The sequence below is a fragment of the Cervus elaphus genome, chromosome 8 (genome assembly GCF_910594005.1).
Source record: "Cervus elaphus chromosome 8, mCerEla1.1, whole genome shotgun sequence".
Taxonomy (NCBI): Eukaryota; Metazoa; Chordata; class Mammalia; order Artiodactyla; family Cervidae; genus Cervus; species Cervus elaphus.
In genome coordinates this window covers 9668917-9687789 of record NC_057822.1, presented here as the reverse complement: position 1 = coordinate 9687789, position 18873 = coordinate 9668917, and the positions used below count along the sequence as shown (strand labels likewise).

General features: G+C 49.3%; 2 protein-coding genes across 2 annotated transcripts; both read left to right on the top strand.

The window, feature by feature from the left end:
* The first annotated feature begins 1619 nt into the window (after positions 1-1619).
* On the top strand, positions 1620-8499 carry GPATCH3 (G-patch domain containing 3). Its single transcript, XM_043909378.1, has 7 exons — positions 1620-2084; positions 3421-3839; positions 5521-5695; positions 6032-6091; positions 6803-6924; positions 7036-7163; positions 7749-8499. Exons 1-7 carry the CDS (start codon positions 1649-1651, stop codon positions 7963-7965), a joined length of 1557 nt encoding a protein of 518 aa, XP_043765313.1. The 5' UTR covers positions 1620-1648; the 3' UTR covers positions 7966-8499.
* A 118-nt stretch (positions 8500-8617) lies between these two features.
* Positions 8618-18356, top strand: GPN2 (GPN-loop GTPase 2). Its single transcript, XM_043909380.1, has 5 exons — positions 8618-9327; positions 9901-10057; positions 12294-12454; positions 16019-16149; positions 17346-18356. Exons 1-5 carry the CDS (start codon positions 8917-8919, stop codon positions 17416-17418), a joined length of 933 nt encoding a protein of 310 aa, XP_043765315.1. The 5' UTR covers positions 8618-8916; the 3' UTR covers positions 17419-18356.
* Positions 18357-18873: the final 517 nt, after the last annotated feature.

Here is an 18873-nt window from a genome sequence, read left to right as displayed (position 1 = left end):
AAAAGGAACGTTGTCTCTTTGCAGTAAGTTGATTCCAGAACACAAAAGGGTGGAGGGGGTTTCTTAACTTTCACTGTTTTCCAGGATCACAGGGTTTGAGCAAGGCTCAACATTGTCAGTACATCTCCTGATACACAGATGCAAGAATTTCTTTAAAACGTATAACTAGAGGACTTCCCTGGTGGTACAGGGAATCCGAATCTGCCTGCCAAAGCAGGGGACACAGGTTTAACTCCTGGCCTGGGAAGACTCCACATGCTTCAGAGCAGCTGCGCCCAGGCAACTCAACCACTGAAGCCCGTGGACCTAGAGCCTGTGCTCCACAAGAGAAGCCACTGTGATGAGAGGCCCGCACACCACAACCAGAGAAGGACTGCACAAGGCAGTGACGACCCAGGGCAACCAAATAAGTAAACAATTAAAAAAACAAAACATATAACTAGAAGTGGAATTTCTGGGTCAAAGATATGTGGAGTTCCACTTTTACAGGGTAATGCCAAATTGTTTTCCAAAGCAGCAGTACCAGTTTACACTTCTAACAGTATAAGGGAGCTCCAGTTGCTCTACATCTTCAGGATTTAAGGGAGGATTTGAGGATTTTAGTATATGTGCTGCGGAAGCGAGCACTGATTTGAGGATTTTAAAATGTTTGCCAATCTCCTGGCTATGAAGTGGGTCTCACATTTCCTTGATGAAATGAGATTGAGTATCTTTCATTATTAATTGAATGTGTTTCTCTTCTGTGAAAGGTCTTCAGCCCACTTTTCAATTGGATTGCCTTTAGTTGCTTCAGTCATGTCTGACTCTGTACGACCCTATGGACTGCAGCCCGCCAGGCTTCTCTGACCACAGGATGGATTCTCTAGGCAAGAGTCCTGGAGTGGGTTGCCATGCCCTCCTCCAGGTGATCTTCCCAACCCAGGGATCGAACCCGGGTCTCCTGCATTGCAGGTAGATTCTTTACCATCTGAGCCACCAGGGAAGCCCAATACGGGAATGGGTAGCCATTCCCTTCTCCTAGGGATCTTCCCAACTCAGGGATCGAACCCAGGTCTCCCTCAAGGCAGGATCCCTGGGAGGGATCATTTCTTGACCCCTCCCAAAGGCAGCAAGGCCTCCAACAACCAACCAGCTTTCCCTAAGCATCTACTATGTGAAAGGCGTACAAAGATGAATAATGAAAATAAGTACGGAAAGCCTTCTCATACTCGCGGCTCCCCGTTATCATGAAAACAACAGGGAACTGAGCCAGGGAAGCCCCGGATTCTCTTTTTCTAAATGATTTGTGGGAGTTCACCAATATGTTTCGGAAGAATGAATGGATTAAGGACTGAAAAAGCTCTAAACTGATAATTCCAATTAGGTTTGGGAAATCTTAAACACTGTCCCTCCCTCAGGCTTCTGATTTGATCCTCACTAGAGCCTTGTAAAAGAACGCTGTAACACCACTTCTCAGGTGACTTTTTCCATCACCACTTGCCTGTCTCTGGGAAAAAGACAGAACGACTTCGTCGAACCTTCCCAGCTCTAGATTCCATAGCCACAAACCCGGCTGACTCATCACCGGATACGCAGTGTCGCTACACCTCAGCGCCAGCTCGCGATGTTCTCGCGAGAGTTGATTCCAGCCGATCATGTGACAGCCAAGATGGCCGCGTCCGGCGAGGCAGAAGAGGAGGCGGCAGTTTATTTAGTCGTGAGCGGTATCCCCTCGGAGTTGCGGTCAGCCCAGCTTCGGAGCTACTTCAGCCAGTTCCGGGAACAGCGCGACTGTGGCTTCCTCTGTTTCCATTACCGGCATCGGCCTGAGCGGGCCCCTCCCCAGGCTGCTCCCGGCTCTACCCCAACTCCTATCCGCGAGGGTCTTGCCCAGACGTCACTCAGCGATGCCGGTGCTCTCTCCACTCAGGACTCTAGCCCCACCCGGACCCGCAGCTGCTGCTGTGTTGTCTCTGTACGGGGGGCCGCTCAAGCCCAGAGGTTTCTCCGCATGTACTCGGGCCGCCGGTGGCTGGATTCTCAGGGGACTTGGTTACCTGGTCGTTGTTTCATCCGCAGACTTCGGTTACCTACTGAGGCATCAGGTACCCGTGGGAAGACTAGACTTGGCCTACAGGCACTGGAACAGAGGCACCTTTCCTGAGGAGTGATAAGTTAGGTCCCTCGTTAGGGCTCTTCAAGAGTTTAGATAATTTCTGGACAAAGTTTCAGGCTTAGCTTGCACGGTAGAAAAACTCGGGGAGAGGGGGGAAACAGAGGCCTATTCAGATGATCTTTCCAATTTATTAAGTCTATTCCTAGATCCTTTCGATTTTGCACTGACATAGAGGGCTGAAAAGGAAGTCAAGTATTGTTTTTGTTGCCCCTTCTTTGTTGTCCCCCACCCAGTCCTCTCTTGGCAAGATGCAGTTGTTGCTCAGTCTCCCAACTTTTTGCAATCCTATGGATTGCAGCACGCCAGGCTCCTCTGGCAAGATGCAGATGAAGAGACAAGGTTTTTTATTTGGACTGTTCCCATTTCCATGGGAAATCACTTTGATATGGAAACAGGAAACACAGTGCAGGGCCCTCTGATTTATTCATTCAACAAATCTAGCCTGTATTGATAGACTTGAGTATGACTCGCTGGTATGCAGAGAACAGTTGGACACAGTCTGTGCTTAGAATCCAAAAAGGAACACAGATTTATAAAAAAGGTAACTGTTACAGAGATGCCATTCTAATTGTTAACATTTACTGAACACTTCCTTATTAGGCACTGTTCTAAGCCTTTCATTTTCTTATTGACTCCTGACAACAATCCTATATGGTAGGAGCTATTGTTACCCATTTTGTAAGTGAGGAAACTGAAGGATACAGAAGTTATGGTACAAGACGACAGTCACAGTATTAACCAGGCATTTTGCTCCAGAGCCTGTGCTCTTTATCTCCCACTACTGTGAGATGACAGAGGAGAAACCAATTTCCTAGAAGGAGTAGGAAATGTGGCTTTTCATCTGGATCTTGAAATATAAACAGGAGTTTGTGGGAAAGAATGGTATTCAAAGTAAAAGGTATTTACAAAGATACAGAGATGTGGAAGTCCATGAAACTTTCAGGGCATGTTAAATTGTTTGATATGATTGGAACACATGATATGAGGGTGTGCAGGGGGTGAGGGTTAGTGGCAGTTGAGAATCAAAAGGTCATCAGGAATCAGATCTGAACGAAACCTGTGAGCTTACCGAGGTCATGAGAAATGGCATAAAATTACTAGGTGGTTCTGGTCAGGGAACAGAGGAAGGGACTCTGGAAAAGTTTGAAAGGGAGAAACAGCATTAGCAAAAGGATTTAAACCTTGACCAATTTCTGACACCAATTTCTCACGTGTTACTGGAGACTTTCAGGTTTCAAGTGTCATTCTTCTCCCTGCTTTCCAAGGTTTGGGCTCCTTTCCCTTCAGGACCCGGAAGGAACTGCAGAGTCGCAAGGCTAAGAGTGAAGCCTTCACACTGGCCGACCTGAGGCAGCTGCCAGAGCTGAATCCACCGGTGCTGATGCCCAATGGGAATGTGGGCACTCCCCTGCGGGTCTTTTTGGAATTGATTAGGGCCTGCCGCCTACCCCCTCGGATCATCACCCAGCTTCAGCTCCAATTCCCCAAGACAGGTTCCTCTCGGCGCTATGGCAATGTGCCCTTCACTTATGAGGACTCAGAGACTGTGGAGCAGGAAGAGTTTGTGTACACAGCCGAGGGTGAGGAAATACCCCAGGGAAGCTGCTTGGCAGACATACCATCCAACTCCTGTGAAGAGCCAGAGGAAGAAGAGGAAGAGGAAGAAGAGTCACACTCAGATGATGTGAGTATGGAGAGCCATTTTGTCCTTGCTGGCAGCTTAGAGAGGCCAAGACATTGTTAGTGCCACTCTTCAATTGTGTGTTCCAAGACCTGGGGTCCTCAGGAGGCTTCTAAAGACTTTGAACTCCCTGACACTGAATATAAAACTGCATTTGCTTGTGCATGTATATGTTTCTTTGGGAAAAGGGCCAGAGCTTTTATCCAAAGATTCTCAAAGGCATCTTCTTATTGCTTCAGAAGAAATGTAAGGAGGGTCTCTTTCATTGATGAAATCTACTGACTGAGAGATACGATCATCTAAGGAAGTAGAGGCGGAGCTAGGATGTGAACCCAGTCCCCTTCGCTCCTTTTCTGACGTCTGTGTGCTCTCATTATGTGGTTGAGAAGTCACCTCTGTTTTCTGACCTTGAGTCTGTGGATTGAATGCTAACTTCCAGTCTAACCTCATCAGTGAAATAGACATATCTTCTTCCTCTTTCTCCAAACTTGGTTGTTCACCCATAAAATCAGGAAATTTTATGTTATTTATTGGGAAAGTTTTTTTTAAATGCATACCCTGTGTAAAAAGCAATTGATCTGTGTCTTCAAAGCTCCCCGCTCAGAGTTACTAACACATCTGGACCACATCCTTAGTGTGGTGGTTCTGCCTTTTCTCCAGCACCTGCTCTGCAGCAGTGATTCCTGAGACCTCCTGGAGTATAAATGGGGCAGGGGACACCCAGGATTTTAAGCCAGGAGTCATTCTATCATTCCACAAGTCCAGCCAAGCAGCTGTAAACACAGGGGCTAGCACAGGATTCCAGAGACACTCTAAGGCTCATTTCCTTCCCTCAAAGAGCCTTCAGTCTCCCTGAAGAGGAAGAACCAGCATCTGCAAAGGGTACATCGTATGGAATGGGTTTGCAGGCTGGCGCTACCCCTCTCTTGCTGTACCATCCTGGGCAAATCACTTTGCTTCACCAAATCGAAATTTCCTCATCTTTAGAATGGAAATAATGGTACTTATTCACAGGGTTGTTGGGGTGATTAAAGGAGCTAAGGTATGTGAAGGGCCTGACACAGTAGACAGTAGGTATTAGCTCTTGTCCCTTCTTTCTTTGTGACATAATGTAGAAAGGCATAAACAGTGTCTATTGATTAGCACTGAGAAGTTCGCAGACCAATGAGAGTGCTGTGGGCCTCAGTGTGGGGACTTCAGGTGAGCTATAGCACTTGAGGAATGAAGAGGATTTAACCAAGTGTAGAAGAGGTGGTGATGGGAGAGCAGGGCAGAGGGGCCAGGAGAATGACGTGACCAAAAGTGCAATGATAAGAGTGAGTCAGGCTTGGGACTTCCCGGAGGTCCACTGGTTAAGATTGGACGCCCGGGAAGTGCTTCCAATGCAGGGGACACAGGTTCAGTCCCTGGTCAGGGAACTAAGATCCCCACCTGCTGTGTGGTGCAGCTTAAAAAAAAAAAAAGACTAGTAGGGGAAGTGGCAAAGTATGTTGAGAAACACTCAGGGCATGGAGAGATGTCAGGTCAGGCCTCAGGGGACAAAAACGTGCTCCTTCTCCAAGAAATTGGGAGGAATGGAGCTGAGGTCCCATCTCTAGGACCTCCTGTGCAGCGAGCTGCCTGCCTTGTGGGCCTCAGGTCAGGAAGCTGGACAAGCAGGTCTCCTCTCTCCACCTTCTCCCAGGACGATGACCGGGGTGAGGAGTGGGAGCGGCACGAGGCACTGCATGAGGACGTGACGGGGCAGGAGCGGACCTCTGAGCGGCTCTTTGAGGAGGAGATCGAGCTCAAGTGGGAAAAGGGTGGCTCCGGCCTGGTGTTTTACACTGATGCCCAGTTCTGGCAGGAGGAGGAAGGAGGTAATGCTTGCACCAGGCAAGGGCAGGGGTGGTCCCTGCTGTTTTTGCTCAGGGCACTCTGCTCCACACAGTGGGTTCCCTGGTGGTCAACCTGACTAGAGGGCTAGGAAAGAGGCTTATGTTGTTGTATTTGAGACACCAGCCATCCTTTCTAGGGGTGGGGGATCAGGGGAGTGGAGAGAAAATGCCTTCCTCCGAATTCTGAGTGACCTCCCCCCCAGAGGAGAGACTTGAATATACTCCCCAAGTTCTAGAATGTGTATCTAAGTCTAGAGTTAACTCTTGATAGAACTAAGAGTCCTTGGTTCACTCTGCTTGATGCTTTTCTCTCTGCAGACTTTGATGAACAGACAGCTGATGACTGGGATGTGGACATGAGCGTGTACTACGACGCAGGTACTGGGCCCGGGCTTGCAGTACTCGGAGATGGAATGGTGCCCTGGCCGTGCAGTGACACTTCACCAGACCTGCTTAGCAGAGTCTGAGACAGGGCACCAGTCTCTTAAAAGGTCACTAGTTGAGTGCATTAAGTGCTGGTTGTGGGCAGCATCTTTTTCCTTTCTGTGTGGAGGAAGGATGTGTGGGCACAGCCCTCAGGGAGGTCTGGTTCTGATGGGCAGGCCCTAGTAGAGTGGGAGGGTCAGGAGTTCAGGCTCTGGTTAAAAATTTAGATTCTAGAGTCAAGAATCACCTAAGGTTGAGACCTCCCAGGTGGTCAAGTGGTTAAGACTCCCAAGTTTCCAGTGCAGAGGGCTTAGTGTTCGATACCTGGTTGAAGAACTAAGATCCCACATGCTGTGCAATGTGGCCAAAAAAAAAACACAAAACATGACCTAGGGCGATTTACACAGTGGGAGGTGAAGACCTGGGTCCTAATTCCATCTCTCATTTTTGGCTCTGTGACTTTCCTGCACCAGTTTTTCCTCATCTGTAAGATGGGACAGCCACGGTTCTTACTCTTGGCGAGCTCCCAGTCTAATAAGAGAAATACAGTAATGACACACGATAAAGATGAATATGTAAATCTTGTGACGAGGGCCTAGAAACCTGATTTTCCCTACTTCTGCTGAGAGAGACCTTTCCACAAACTGGGCTCTGCTTCCTCAGATGGTGGAGACAAAGACGCCCGAGACTCTGTCCAAATGCGTCTAGAACGGAGGCTCCGTGACGGCCAGGAGGCTGGCTCTGCGATCAGACACCAGGTGGGCACCTTCGAGCGCCATACCAAGGTAAGCATTGTGCCCAGCCCACTGACCCCTTTCTTTTCCTTCTTTACCCCCATTCCCTCCCCTGCCCCCACAGGAGCCCCATGTCTTGAGTCTTCTCTCTTTCCTCTGCAGGGCATTGGGCGGAAGGTGCTGGAACGGCAGGGCTGGGCTGAGGGCCAGGGCCTGGGCAGCCAGTGTTCAGGCGTGCCCGAGGCCCTGGATAATGACGGCCAGCACCCCAGATGCAAGCGTGGATTGGGGTGAGTATGGCTGAGGGACTTCCCTGGGAGCCCAAGTGAGCCAGCTGTACCCTGGTTCCCCCTTCCCTCTGGTTCTGGGTTGGGTGATAGAGTGCCCCTGGGGATTGAACTTTAAAGTAGAATTAGAAGGAAAAAGTAGATCTTGCACTAGTCTTTTCAAGACAGAGTCCTCAAGCTTGACAGGATGATTAATCTCCTGGGGGAGTCATTCCCTCAAGTCTGAGGAATTTGGACTTGATTGCTGTTAGGGAGTGACTGTAAGTCATAAAGTGGTAACAGTTGTTCTGAATTTTGTGTACTATTTAAAATGAAAGCAGTATGTGAGGCCCCTGGTTGCTGGCACCATCAACAGATAAGATGAGGGGGCAGGAGATTTCAATGCTCTGTCTTTGGGACAAACCAGATATGTTGGTGATGTACAGGGAGGCCTGGCATGCTGCAGTCCATGGGGTCGCAAAGAGTCAGACACGACTGAGCGACTGAACTGAACTGAAGATACGTAGTAGCTATTACCCTGTTCTTTCCCAACCCCTTTACTGGGGCAAGAGAGCACCCCTCTCACTGAGAGTCCTGTTTTTGTTTCAGGTACCATGGAGAGAAGCTCCAGCCATTTGGGCAACCGAAGAGGCCCCGTGGAACTGGCTTGGGGCTCATCTCCACCGTCTACGATGAGCCCCTACCCCAGGACCAAGGAGAGTTGCTGCTCCGCCGCCAGCCACCCACCAGCATGAAGTTTCGCACAGACCTGGCTTTTGTGAGGAGTTCCAGCCGTGCCTTGAACAGCCTCTCAGAGCTTCAGTGACAGGTTCAAGGACTCCCCCTTCATCAGATCACTCATAACTGCACAGTGGCAGCCCTGTGCCCAGCCTTATCTTCCACCGAAGGCAGAAAGAACTCTGGGAGCAGCAGTCTGCACGGTTGTTCAGGATGCTTTGTTCAGAACTTGCCTTCTGGTTGTCTACCTCAGGGACATTTTTACAAAAAGCCCCCGTTGTATCCTCCCCTTTAATGAAAGGGCTTAATGACTTTTCCTCCTTGGTCTCCTAACCCTAGTCCCTATTTTTTCGGCTTGCTTCTGTTGCCTCCCCCAGCCCCTTGAAAAGCTGGACTGACTGAGGTTATCAGCAAAACCTTCCTGGGAGAAGGTTACCATGAAGCCCAGAAAGAGGGGGGTTAAGGACACGGAAGAGGAGAGGGCTCGTGCTCCTAAGAGACGGTCTTGGGGCGGGCTCTCCAGTGTCTACCCTTCAGTGGCTGGGCCCGGAGCAGCGGACAACCCGCCGCAGATGTCCCGGGTCTGCGACCTAACGAGAAAATAAAAAAGTTAACTACCGAATTTCTCTTTCTCTTCGGATTTGGGCCAGGAGTAAGGTGGGAAAACCCCCGGAAAGGTCCCTGCAGGGCACCAAGTCGGCTCCACACCCCGGCGTCACCACTCGGGGTTTATCTCCACAGCTCTCGGCGCCAAGTTGTGTCGTCATCGTGAGGGCGGGACTTCCTCTCCAGGCCGGGTTTTCCCGACGTCATCCGGAAGTCGGGTGCAGGTCCCGTCGGTACCTGGCCATCTGACCCTCCACAGCGCGCGGGTTCCCTCCTCTTCCTCAGGCGAGCCCCGGCCATCGCCTCCAGCGCGGGGCGAAGCGCACTTTGGGGGAATCCCGTCGTCGCCCTCAGAACTCATCTCCGGTGTGGCTCCCGTCTCCCGCCCCTGCCGCGCTCAGCTGCTCCGCACGGAGCCGTGTGCCGGCCGCCCATGGCGGGAGCCGCTCCGACCACGGCGTTTGGGCAGGCGGTGATCGGTCCGCCGGGCTCGGGGAAGACCACATACTGTCTGGGCATGAGCGAGTTCCTGCGCGCGCTGGGCCGGCGCGTGGCGGTGGTGAACCTGGACCCAGCCAACGAGGGGCTGCCTTACGAGTGCGCCGTGGACGTGGGCGAGCTGGTGGGGCTGGGCGACGTGATGGACTCGCTGCAGCTGGGCCCCAACGGCGGCCTGCTCTACTGCATGGAGTACCTGGAGGCCAACCTGGACTGGCTGCGTGCCAAGCTCGACCCCCTGCGCGGCCACTACTTCCTCTTCGACTGCCCTGGCCAAGTGGAGCTCTGCACGCACCACGGAGCCTTGCGCAGCATCTTCTCCCAGATGACGCAGTGGGACCTCAGGGTGCGTCTGGGGTCTGGCGGGCCTATTTTGCAGATGGAAGAACTGAGACAGGGAGGAGAACAGATGCCACGCCCCCATGTCCCTCAGTGAGGTAGGGGCCCAGACGCTTTGAAGTAAAACAGGTGTGAGTTCGAATTCTGGCTTTGCCACTGACTCCACACTGTGTGGTCCTGGTCAAGTCAGTTTAATCTCTCTGAACCTCAAGTTTTCTTATCTGTAGAATGGATGTGTCACTACCCTATTTGGGATTATTGGGAGTATAGAAGGAGTTAAGTGGAAAGTGGCATGATGATTGTTGTTGTGACTTGGTGGGCCAAAGGAAGTGAAACAGTGGAGTCAGATGCAGTGCCCACTGGGAGGCTCAGTGCAAGGCGTCTTGTAGGAAAAAATGTTCCACCTCTCCTGGGATAAGGGTTAGCTGTGGCTGTTAGAATGAAACAGAAGGAGGAGGAGACTAATGGGAAGACTTGCCCTTTGCCCTCAGAAGTCCCCAATCTGATGGGAGGGACAGAGGCCCTAATGTTCCCTGCTTCCCCAGGCCACTCTCACGCCTTTCCCTTCCTCCCTTCCCAGCTGACTGCTGTTCACCTGGTGGATTCTCACTATTGCACAGACCCTGCCAAGTTCATTTCGGTGCTGTGTACTTCCCTGGCCACCATGCTGCATGTGGAGCTGCCCCACGTCAACCTCCTCTCCAAGATGGACCTCATCGAACACTATGGGAAGCTGGGTAAGAGATCCCGTTCTGGCAGCCCAGGGCAGCAGCTGGGCTGGAGTGATGCAGAGATCTCTGCTGAAGGAAGCCGCTCCCAGGGATCATGTATGGCCTGGTGATAGTAGCCACAGGCAGATCTGACCCCTGCCCATTTATTTTGTGCCCCTCCATGCCAGATACTATTCTGGGTTTTGGGGACAAGAGAGCTACAGATGGTGATATGTATTATAAAGGAATTAGAAGAAAATGATGGATAGTGAGTGAATGAGAAGGAGGGTGTAAACTGTACTATTTGAGCTGAGTAGTAAAAAGAGCCAGCCAAAGCAGACGTGTCCTAGACAGGGGATCCAGTAATGGTAAAGGCCCTTAGGGAAAGAGATTTTTGTGTTCAAGGGAAAGGGGGTGGGGAGTGGGGGAGCCCAGTGTAGCTCAGAGAGTGATAGGAGGAAGCGAGGTCAGAGGGGTGGGCAAGGGCTAAAGAGGAAAGCCACTGATGAATATGAAGCAGGAGAGCACCGTGAACTGAAAAGGCCCTTCTGGCTGCCTTGTGAATTGAAAGAGGCGAGAATGAAAACAGATCCTGTAGGAGGGTTTTGCAGCAACCCAGGCGGTGGTTGGTGGGAACAAAGAGGAGACAGATATAAAACTTAATTCAGGAAATAGGATTTGCTGGTGGATTGGACATAGAGGAATTAAGAATGGCCCTCACGTTTCTGACTGAACCAGTGAATGGATAAAGGTGGGAACAACAGAGGGAGAAGCAGGCTGGCACGAGGCAGGCGTGTTGCCTAGGGTTCTAGCTGCCAGCGTTTTTCTCCTGCAAAACTAGCGCTCTGCTGACTGGAGCATCAGTTCTTTAAATACCATCTTCAGCCACAAAAGAACGTAGAGAAGAACAGCTGAAAGGAGGTTGGGGGGAGAGTGAAGTGTCAGGGCCTTGTCCAGGGAGGGTGACTGGCTGCCAGCTGGGACACAGAAGGATGTCAGCACCTCGGAGGAACCACCTCCGCCCAGAGTCCTGGGCCATCTCTTGACAAGATAAACCCCCAGTTTATCTGTGTGCAGATTTGTGTCCTTCCAAACCTCTCTCCCCGCTTCACAGCCTCCACTCCCGATGGCTACATGTTTGTCCTCTGCATTTCTAGCTTTGACTCTTGCCAGTCATCCTCACAGGAGACTGAGGTACACACCAGATCAGGCAGTTGAGACCCAGAGAAGCTACATGAATAGCCCAAGGTCAGTCACTCAGCTAGCAAGTTAGCTGAGAGGAAATCCAAGTGCCAGCGTACCTGGCTGCAGTTTCTCCATTCTCAGTGAGAAACACAGCTGTCAGACAATCCAAGAAGTTTGTTGGAATGCCCACATTTTCTTCTTTGCAGGCACAGGGGTGGCAGTTTCTAATCAGGGCTGGTAAGAATACAGAAAGCAGAGCTCAGGGCGTGAGTCAGTTGGTCCTGATAGCCAGATTCCCTCAACTGACTTTGGGACAGACCTGCAAAGTTCCCAACTGCCTGAGTCTTCCAGGCAGAAATGGATAATGTGGGAAGGCCTACTTTCCTTCTCTTAAGAGGAAGTTTGTATTCATAGAACTGAGTTCAGGGACCTCTGAGTCATCTATTCTGATCTTCTCATTTTACGCTAGGAAGGAACTGGCCCAGAAAGGAAAAGTCATTTTCCCAAGAGGCCAGCCTGCTAGGTAGATGAGTTAGAGTGTCTGTGCCGGGTCCTGGGGGCACTGCCTGGCTGTGAGCCTCGTGAGGCAGGGGCCAAGCTGTATTACTGGTACATATTCAGTCTTATTACCATTGATCAGGCACTTCTCTGAACGAGACACTGAGGTTTATAGCACTTAATCCTCACAGTAGCCTCATGAGGTGGGTAACTGCCCAGGGAGCTAGTAAATGGCAGAGCCAACAAGTGAAATCAGTTGTTTTCTTCTTAGTAAGTTCATTTCACTGCCTCAACAAATATTTGTTGAATGAATGAGTGAGTAAATGAAGGTAAAGGAAGAAAGAAAAAAATACGTTCCCTGTTCTCAGGTCTTTTGCCTGATTCCAGCTGCTCCTAATACCAGTTTCTCTTCTCTTCTTTTTTAATTGAAGTATAATGGACTTACAATGTTGTGTTAACAAAGTGATTCAGTTACACACATATATATATATATTCTTTTTCGTATTCTTTTCCATTGTGGTTTATCTTTATCACAGGATATTGAATAGAGTTCCCTGTGCTAACCAGTTTCTCTTCTTAGCCTTCAACCTGGACTACTACACAGAGGTCCTGGACCTCTCCTATCTGCTGGACCATCTTGCTTCGGATCCTTTCTTCCGCCACTACCGGCAGCTCAATGAGAAACTGGTGCAGCTCATTGAAGACTACAGCCTAGTCTCCTTCATCCCTCTCAATATCCAGGTACAAGCATACTTCTTTTTTTTTTTTTCTCTCTCTCTTTTTCGGACGTGCTGCGCAACTTGTGGAATCCCCAGCCAGGGACTGAACCTGGGCCTTGGACAGTGAAAGCTCAGAGGGCTAACTGCAGACCGGCAGACCCTAAGGACATCTCATTTTTTTGCAATTCACTTTACTGTACTTCACAGCTACTGCTTTTTTTTTTTTTTTTAACAAATTGCAGGTTTGTGGCAACCCTTTATTCAACAAGTGTATGTTCCAACAGCATTTGCTCACTTTATGTCTCCATGTCACACTTTGATGATTCTCACAATGTTTTAAGCTTTTTCATTATTATTATATTTGTTATGATGATCTGTAATCAGTGATCTTTGATGTTACTCTCTACAATTGTTTGGGGCACCATCAACTACACCCATATAAGACAGTGAACTTAATCCACAGATGGCATGTGTATTTTGACAGCTTCGCTGACTGGCCATTCCCCCATCTCGTTTCCTCTCTTTGGGCGGCCTTATTCCCTAAAACACAGCAATGTGGAAATTAGGCCAGTTAATAACCCTACACTGGCCTCTGTGTTCAAGTGAAAGGAAGAGCTTCCCACCTCTCACTTTAAAAGCTAGAAACACTTAAAATTAGTGAGGAAAGCATGTCGAAAAGCTAAGAAAGGCCGAAAGCTAGGCCTCTGGTGCCAAATGGTTTGCCACGTTGTAAATGCAAAGGAAAAATTCATGAAGGAAATCAGAAGTGCTGCTTCACTGAACACAGGAGTGGTAAGAAAGCACAACAGAAATCTTTCAGCATATCAGAAAGCTGATATGGAGAAAGTTTTAGAGGTCTGAATAGATCAAACCAGCCACAGCATTTCCTTAAGCCAAAGCCCAGTCCAGAGCAAGGCCCTACCAAACTTCTTCCAGTTCTTTGAAGGCTGAGAGGTGAGGAAGCTACAGAAGAAAAGTTTGAAACTTGCAGAGGTTGGTTCCTGAGGTTTAAGGAAGGAAGCCACCCCAGTAACATGAAAGTGTAAGCAAAGCAGCAAGTGCTAAGGAGAAGCTGCAGCAAATTACCCAGAAGACCTCGCTGAGATAATTAATGAAGGTGGCATCACTAAGCAGATTCTCAGTGTAGACAGAACTGCCTTCTACTGGAAGATGTTATCTAGGACTTTGTAGCTGGAGAGGAGTCAGTGCCTGGCTTCAAAGGACAGGCTGACTCTTGTTAGGGACTAATGCATCTCGTGACTTTAAGTTGAAGCCAGAGCTCACTTAGCATTCTGAAAATCCTAGGGCCCTTAAGAATTCTGTTAAATCTACTTTGTCTGTGCTCTGTAAATGGAACAACAAAGCCTGGATGACAGCGCATCTGTGTACATGTTTCACTAAATATTTTAAGCCCACTATTGAGACCTACTACTCAGAAAAAAAGACTCTTTTCATAATATTACTGCTCATTAACAAGACACCTATTCACCCAAGGGCTGTGATGGAGATGTTTTCATGCCTGCCAACATAGCATCCATTCTGCAGCCCGTGGATCAAGGAATCGTTTTGACTTTCAAGTCTTAGTATTTAAGAAATATATTTCTGAAGGGTGTAGCTGCCACAGATGGTGATTTGGTTCGTGGTTCTGGGCAAAGTAAATTGAAAATCTTCTGGAAAGGATCCCCATTCTAGATGTCATTAAGAACGTCTGTGATTCATGGGAACAGGTCAAAATATCAACATTAACAGGAGTTTGGAAGACATTGATTCCAGCCCTTTGGGTGACTTTGAGGGGTTCAAAACTTCTGTGGAGGACGTAATTGCAGATTGGTAGAAATGGCAAGAGAACTAGAATTAGAAGAGCTTGAAGCTGTGACTGAATTGCTGCGATCTCATGAAAAAACTTGAATGGATGAGTTCCTTCTCAGGGATGAGCAGAGCAAGTGGTTTCTTGAGATGGAAACTACTGGTAAAGATACTGTGAAGGATGAAATGGCAACAAAGGATTTAGAATATCACATGAACTCAGTTGATATAGTAGCAACAGGGTTTCAGAGGACTGACTCCAATTTTGGAAGAAGTTCTACTGTCATGCTATTAAATGCTGTCAAACAGCATTGCATGCTACAGGGAAATGGTTCATAAAAAGAAGAGTCAATTGATGCTTCACACTTCACTGTTGTCTTATTTTAAGAAATTGCCACAGCCATCCTAGCCTTCAGTCACCACCACCCTGATCAGGCAGCAGCCTTCAAAATGGAGGCAAGACCCTCAACCGGCAAAAACATTATGACTCACTGAAGGCTCAGATGATAGCATTTTTTAGCAATAAAGTACTTTTTGATTAAGGTATATATATATTTTTTTAGACATAATGCTATTGTACACTTAGTAGACTACAGTATAGCATAAACACAACTTTAATATGCACTGGGAAACCGAAATATTCATGTGACTCACTTGATCGTGGGATTTGCTTTATTGGAATACTCTAGAACCCAACCCACAGTATCTCCGAGGTGTGCTTATACTAGGCACTAGAAGGACTCCTCCCTTGGCTTTTGGCTCTGAAGTGCCTGGAACTGCACTTCCAGACCAAGGATATAGGAGGCTTTGAGGCCTCAAACAGTGGTCCTTGTCCTGGGTCCAGCTATCATTCAGTCTCATTGGCTTCGAGACCAGTGGGAGGCAGGAATCCAGTAAAGAGGATGGACCAGACTTTGGCCCTATCTGTTCTGTTTTGCTGGGTTCTCTCCACATATGTTACCTCCTCTGTGTGAAAATGGATGAGTTCAGAAAGTCCCCAGCCGGGGACCTGCCCAAGGCCCGGGACAAGTCTTTCAGGCTCTTTCCAGATGCAACTGTCTGTTGACTTCGCGAAGTAGTACCCAACCCTTGTGCCTCTCACCTTGTACCCTGCAAAGGGAACCTGGGAGACGAAGGTACGTGTTAGATTCCTTTCTGCTGACTTAAAAGAACTTGTCTCTTCTGTTTAATGCCACACTTTTCTCCTCTACAATGAGGAGGTGAACCCTATAATATTAATCATACAATTTACAACTTGTTGAAGGCTTTCTGTATTAGACATTTTGTGTGTGTGTGCTAAGGGCTGTTACATGCACTGTTTTGATCTCTTTCCCGTCATGTGATGTAGGGACCATCCTTACCACTTTTATATGGAGGAACAAATAAGTTACATGCATATTTACTGGGTGCCTGCTGTTAGCTAAGTGCTATGCCAGGCACTGGGGATGCCTGGGCACACAAGTTCCTGACCTCAAGGGGTGCACAGTCCAGTGGGGGAGTTACTAACTTGTTAACAGTAAGCTGGTAGGCTCATAGCTACAGTGGGGATAAACCCAGGGGATGGTGAGTGTGCATGGAGGAGCTTATCTGTTCTAATTTGGGTGAGTTGGTAGTCAGGAAAGATGGGGCCTCTGGGGAGACTGTAGATATATTCCAGGCCAAGGAAGCTGCATGGACTAGAGGCTTCACAAGGCAAGATGGAGGGGGCATATTTGGAGAATGCAGTTGGTTTGGTACAACCTCAGTTCCACATACCTCTGTTTCTCTCCTCCCCGCTCAGGATAAGGATAGTATCCAGCGGGTGCTGCAGGCTGTGGATAAAGCCAACGGCTACTGCTTTGGGGTCCAGGAGCAGCGGAGCCTGGAGGCCATGATGTCTGCCGCCATGGGAGCTGACTTCCATTTCTCCTCGTATCCTTCCTCACTAGCCTCCACCATGGAGGCTAGTTTCCTGTTGACCAGTGGGCTCACTGGTGGCTGGTGCCTTAGAAGGCTTCAGTGTTGTCTGTACCTGAGCATAAGGGAGGACATTGATCAGAAGGAGCAACAAATACAGAGGCCCAGCCATGAAAGGGCACTGGTCACTAGGGAGAGACACAGGAACTTCAGTTTGCCTGGTGTCTTGAACGTGAAGGAGAAGGGGAGATGCAGTGGTCAAGGGAAGTGGGCAGTGGTGGAGTGTGGACTTCGGTCTGTGGGTGGCCGGTGGGAACCAGCATCCTACCCATGAGCTGAGCGTGATGCAATCAGATGTCCATTTTTGAAAAGCACCTCTAAGTACAGAAAGTGCATTTAAGGGATGTGATTGGGAGCAGGAGCGTTTTTAGCCTCCAAGTCAGAACGGATGAACTGTTAGAAAGAATAGAGAGAATAGAAAAAAGGGTGTGGCCTGGGAAAAATACTAAGGAGATAGACAACCAGAGCTAGTGCCCAGATGGTTATAGGATAGAAGGAGGTGGAGCAGAAGTTAGACTCCCAGGTGGTAGGGGTGGTTGTAGGGCTTCCCTGGTGGCTTGGATGGTAAAGGATGTGCCTGCAATGCAGGTTTGATCCCTGGATGAGGAAAACCTGTGACTCCTGGAGGAGGGGCATGGCTACCCACTCCAGTATCCTTGCCTGGAGAATTCCATGGACACAGGAGCCTGATGGGCTGTAGTCCAGGGGGTCACAGTCCGACACGACTAAGCAGTTAACACTTTGACTTTTCAGGGGTGGTGGTGCTCACTGAAGCAAGAAAAGGAAGAGGAGAGGGCAGGTTCTTCAGGTGGGGGTAGCAGGGATGGGAGCTGAGGGCTGTGCCATGTTTGAGGGGCACGGCTCCAGAGCGTGTGCCACAGCACAGAGCCGGAAGGTTGGCGCACTCCAGTCCTCTGCTGCTCAGCAGTGTGGGGGAGAGGCACGAAGAGGAGCATGTGGGTCTGGATGCTTCAAGGGACTTCTCAGGCCAGTTGGTCCCCGTGGCCTGAAGCTATAATTATGAGGAAGGGAACAGGATGGGAGGAACCTGCCAGACACAGTTGGGAGGCGGGCATCACAGAGATCAGATCCTGCCCAGACCAGGTCCCCATCCTTGCCTGTGCTGTCAGCCTTGACAAGCCCCCCATCAGCACCCTGGGCCTGCAGGAGAAGTACCTGGCGCCCTCAGAGCAGTCAGTGGAGCAGGAGGCCATGCAGCTGTAGCAGCAGGCTGGGCTCCGGAGGACAAGACACACGACCCAGCACTGGGGAGAGTGGCGGCTCCCGGTGACCCGCTGGACAGCTCAGCGGCTGCAGATCCAAGAGCAGCTCTCCAGGCCAGAGCTGGGAGACGGGCGAGGGGATACTCAGGCCTGTGGAGGACTTCTGGCCTGAAGCCAGACGTGTCGCCAAGCGGAGCACCCTTGTGAGCTCTGGGCGCTGCCACTGGGCATTCAGTACTGACCCGCTCAGGCTCTGATGGAATATGCTGCAATACAAGAGCTTATTTTCTACTTCTTGGGGCTTCCAAACTTTCCTTCTGCCACCCTGGCCAAGGGAAGTGGGAACGTGGGAAGGTCACCTTTCCTCAGAAGAGGCCTGTTTCTTGGTATTCCAGGGCAGTGTTGCCCCCAAGGCCAGGATCATGGCTGGAGGGGTGACTCAGTCTCCAGTTGTGCTCCTTTGTTCATCTTCAGCACTAACAGTGAACTCAAGGCTGAGCTTTCACAAGTCCCAGTTCCTGGCAGATCTCAGTGTTTTATTTTCATTGTATTTATTTCACAGTTTTATTCTTTTGAGGGGCAAGTGTTAATTAGTTTTCCATTTATAGTAATGAGTAAAGTTGATTTTAAAATGAAGTTATTTATACAAAATGAGTTGTTGAAAGAAAAATATTAGTATATAATATGGTATCATGAAGGCTGTGGCAAAAATTACAATGACTCCAGGTTGGAAATACTGGTACTAGCTTCTTTGCTGTTGCAGCGGGTTGGGTGCAATTCGTATTTTCAGCCAGTAGGTGGCGCCCCAGGCTTTTTTTTTTTTTTTTTTTTTTTTTTTAATTTTCTTTCAGTTGTATCCTGGAGGCAGAAGGGGACAGATGGCAGTTGTGCCAGTAGTCTTATTTGCAGACACTCAGGCCTGTTAACACATGGGATGGGCTTCACATATCACAAAGAGCTTCCACACAGACAGTCCTCATATGACTCTCACAGGAAGGCCTAGGGATACAGATGAGATGGGGAATAGTGCTAAGCCCTACTTTACATGAGGAAACAGAAAACTGAGGAGTTTGAACCTTGGTCAGCCTGGCTCTCTCACACTCGCTCTGCTGACTTCTTATATGGTGAATCCTTAGTGGTGAAAAGTCACGACCCCTTCTCCCACAGGGTTTGTAGCCAATCAGGAGAAAGAATTTAGACACCTGTAGAGTATTCCTGAGTCGTAAATCAGGGGGAACGTAGATGACTGGTGATTTTGACAGGTGGGGAATTCAACTTAGGAAAAGTGTTCTGAAGTGGCCTTGAGATGGGGGTGACTGAGCTTTGCTTTCTTAGTTTTGGCCATCAGAGCAGAAGGCAGAGAGGAAGGGGCTATAAGGAGGCTCTTCGGACTGGAACGGTGTGAAAGCAGTCGACCTCGACTCCCACGCCTGGCGGCATACAGGATAATAACTGG

What these genes read in the sequence shown, in the direction of transcription:
- GPATCH3 (XM_043909378.1), top strand. Translation starts at nt 1,649, where the DNA reads ATGGCCGCGTCCGGCGAGGCAGAAGAGGAGGCGGCAGTTTATTTAGTC. An exon ending in CCTTCGAGCGCCATACCAAG is followed by an intron (nt 6,925 to 7,035) that starts GTAAGCATTGTG and finishes TTTCCTCTGCAG; the next exon opens with GGCATTGGGCGGAAGGTGCT. An exon ending in AGATGCAAGCGTGGATTGGG is followed by an intron (nt 7,164 to 7,748) that starts GTGAGTATGGCT and finishes TTTTTGTTTCAG; the next exon opens with GTACCATGGAGAGAAGCTCC.
- GPN2 (XM_043909380.1), top strand. Translation starts at nt 8,917, where the DNA reads ATGGCGGGAGCCGCTCCGACCACGGCGTTTGGGCAGGCGGTGATCGGT. An exon ending in CGAACACTATGGGAAGCTGG is followed by an intron (nt 10,058 to 12,293) that starts GTAAGAGATCCC and finishes TTCTCTTCTTAG; the next exon opens with CCTTCAACCTGGACTACTAC. An exon ending in GCTGACTTCCATTTCTCCTC is followed by an intron (nt 16,150 to 17,345) that starts GTATCCTTCCTC and finishes GCCCCCCATCAG; the next exon opens with CACCCTGGGCCTGCAGGAGA.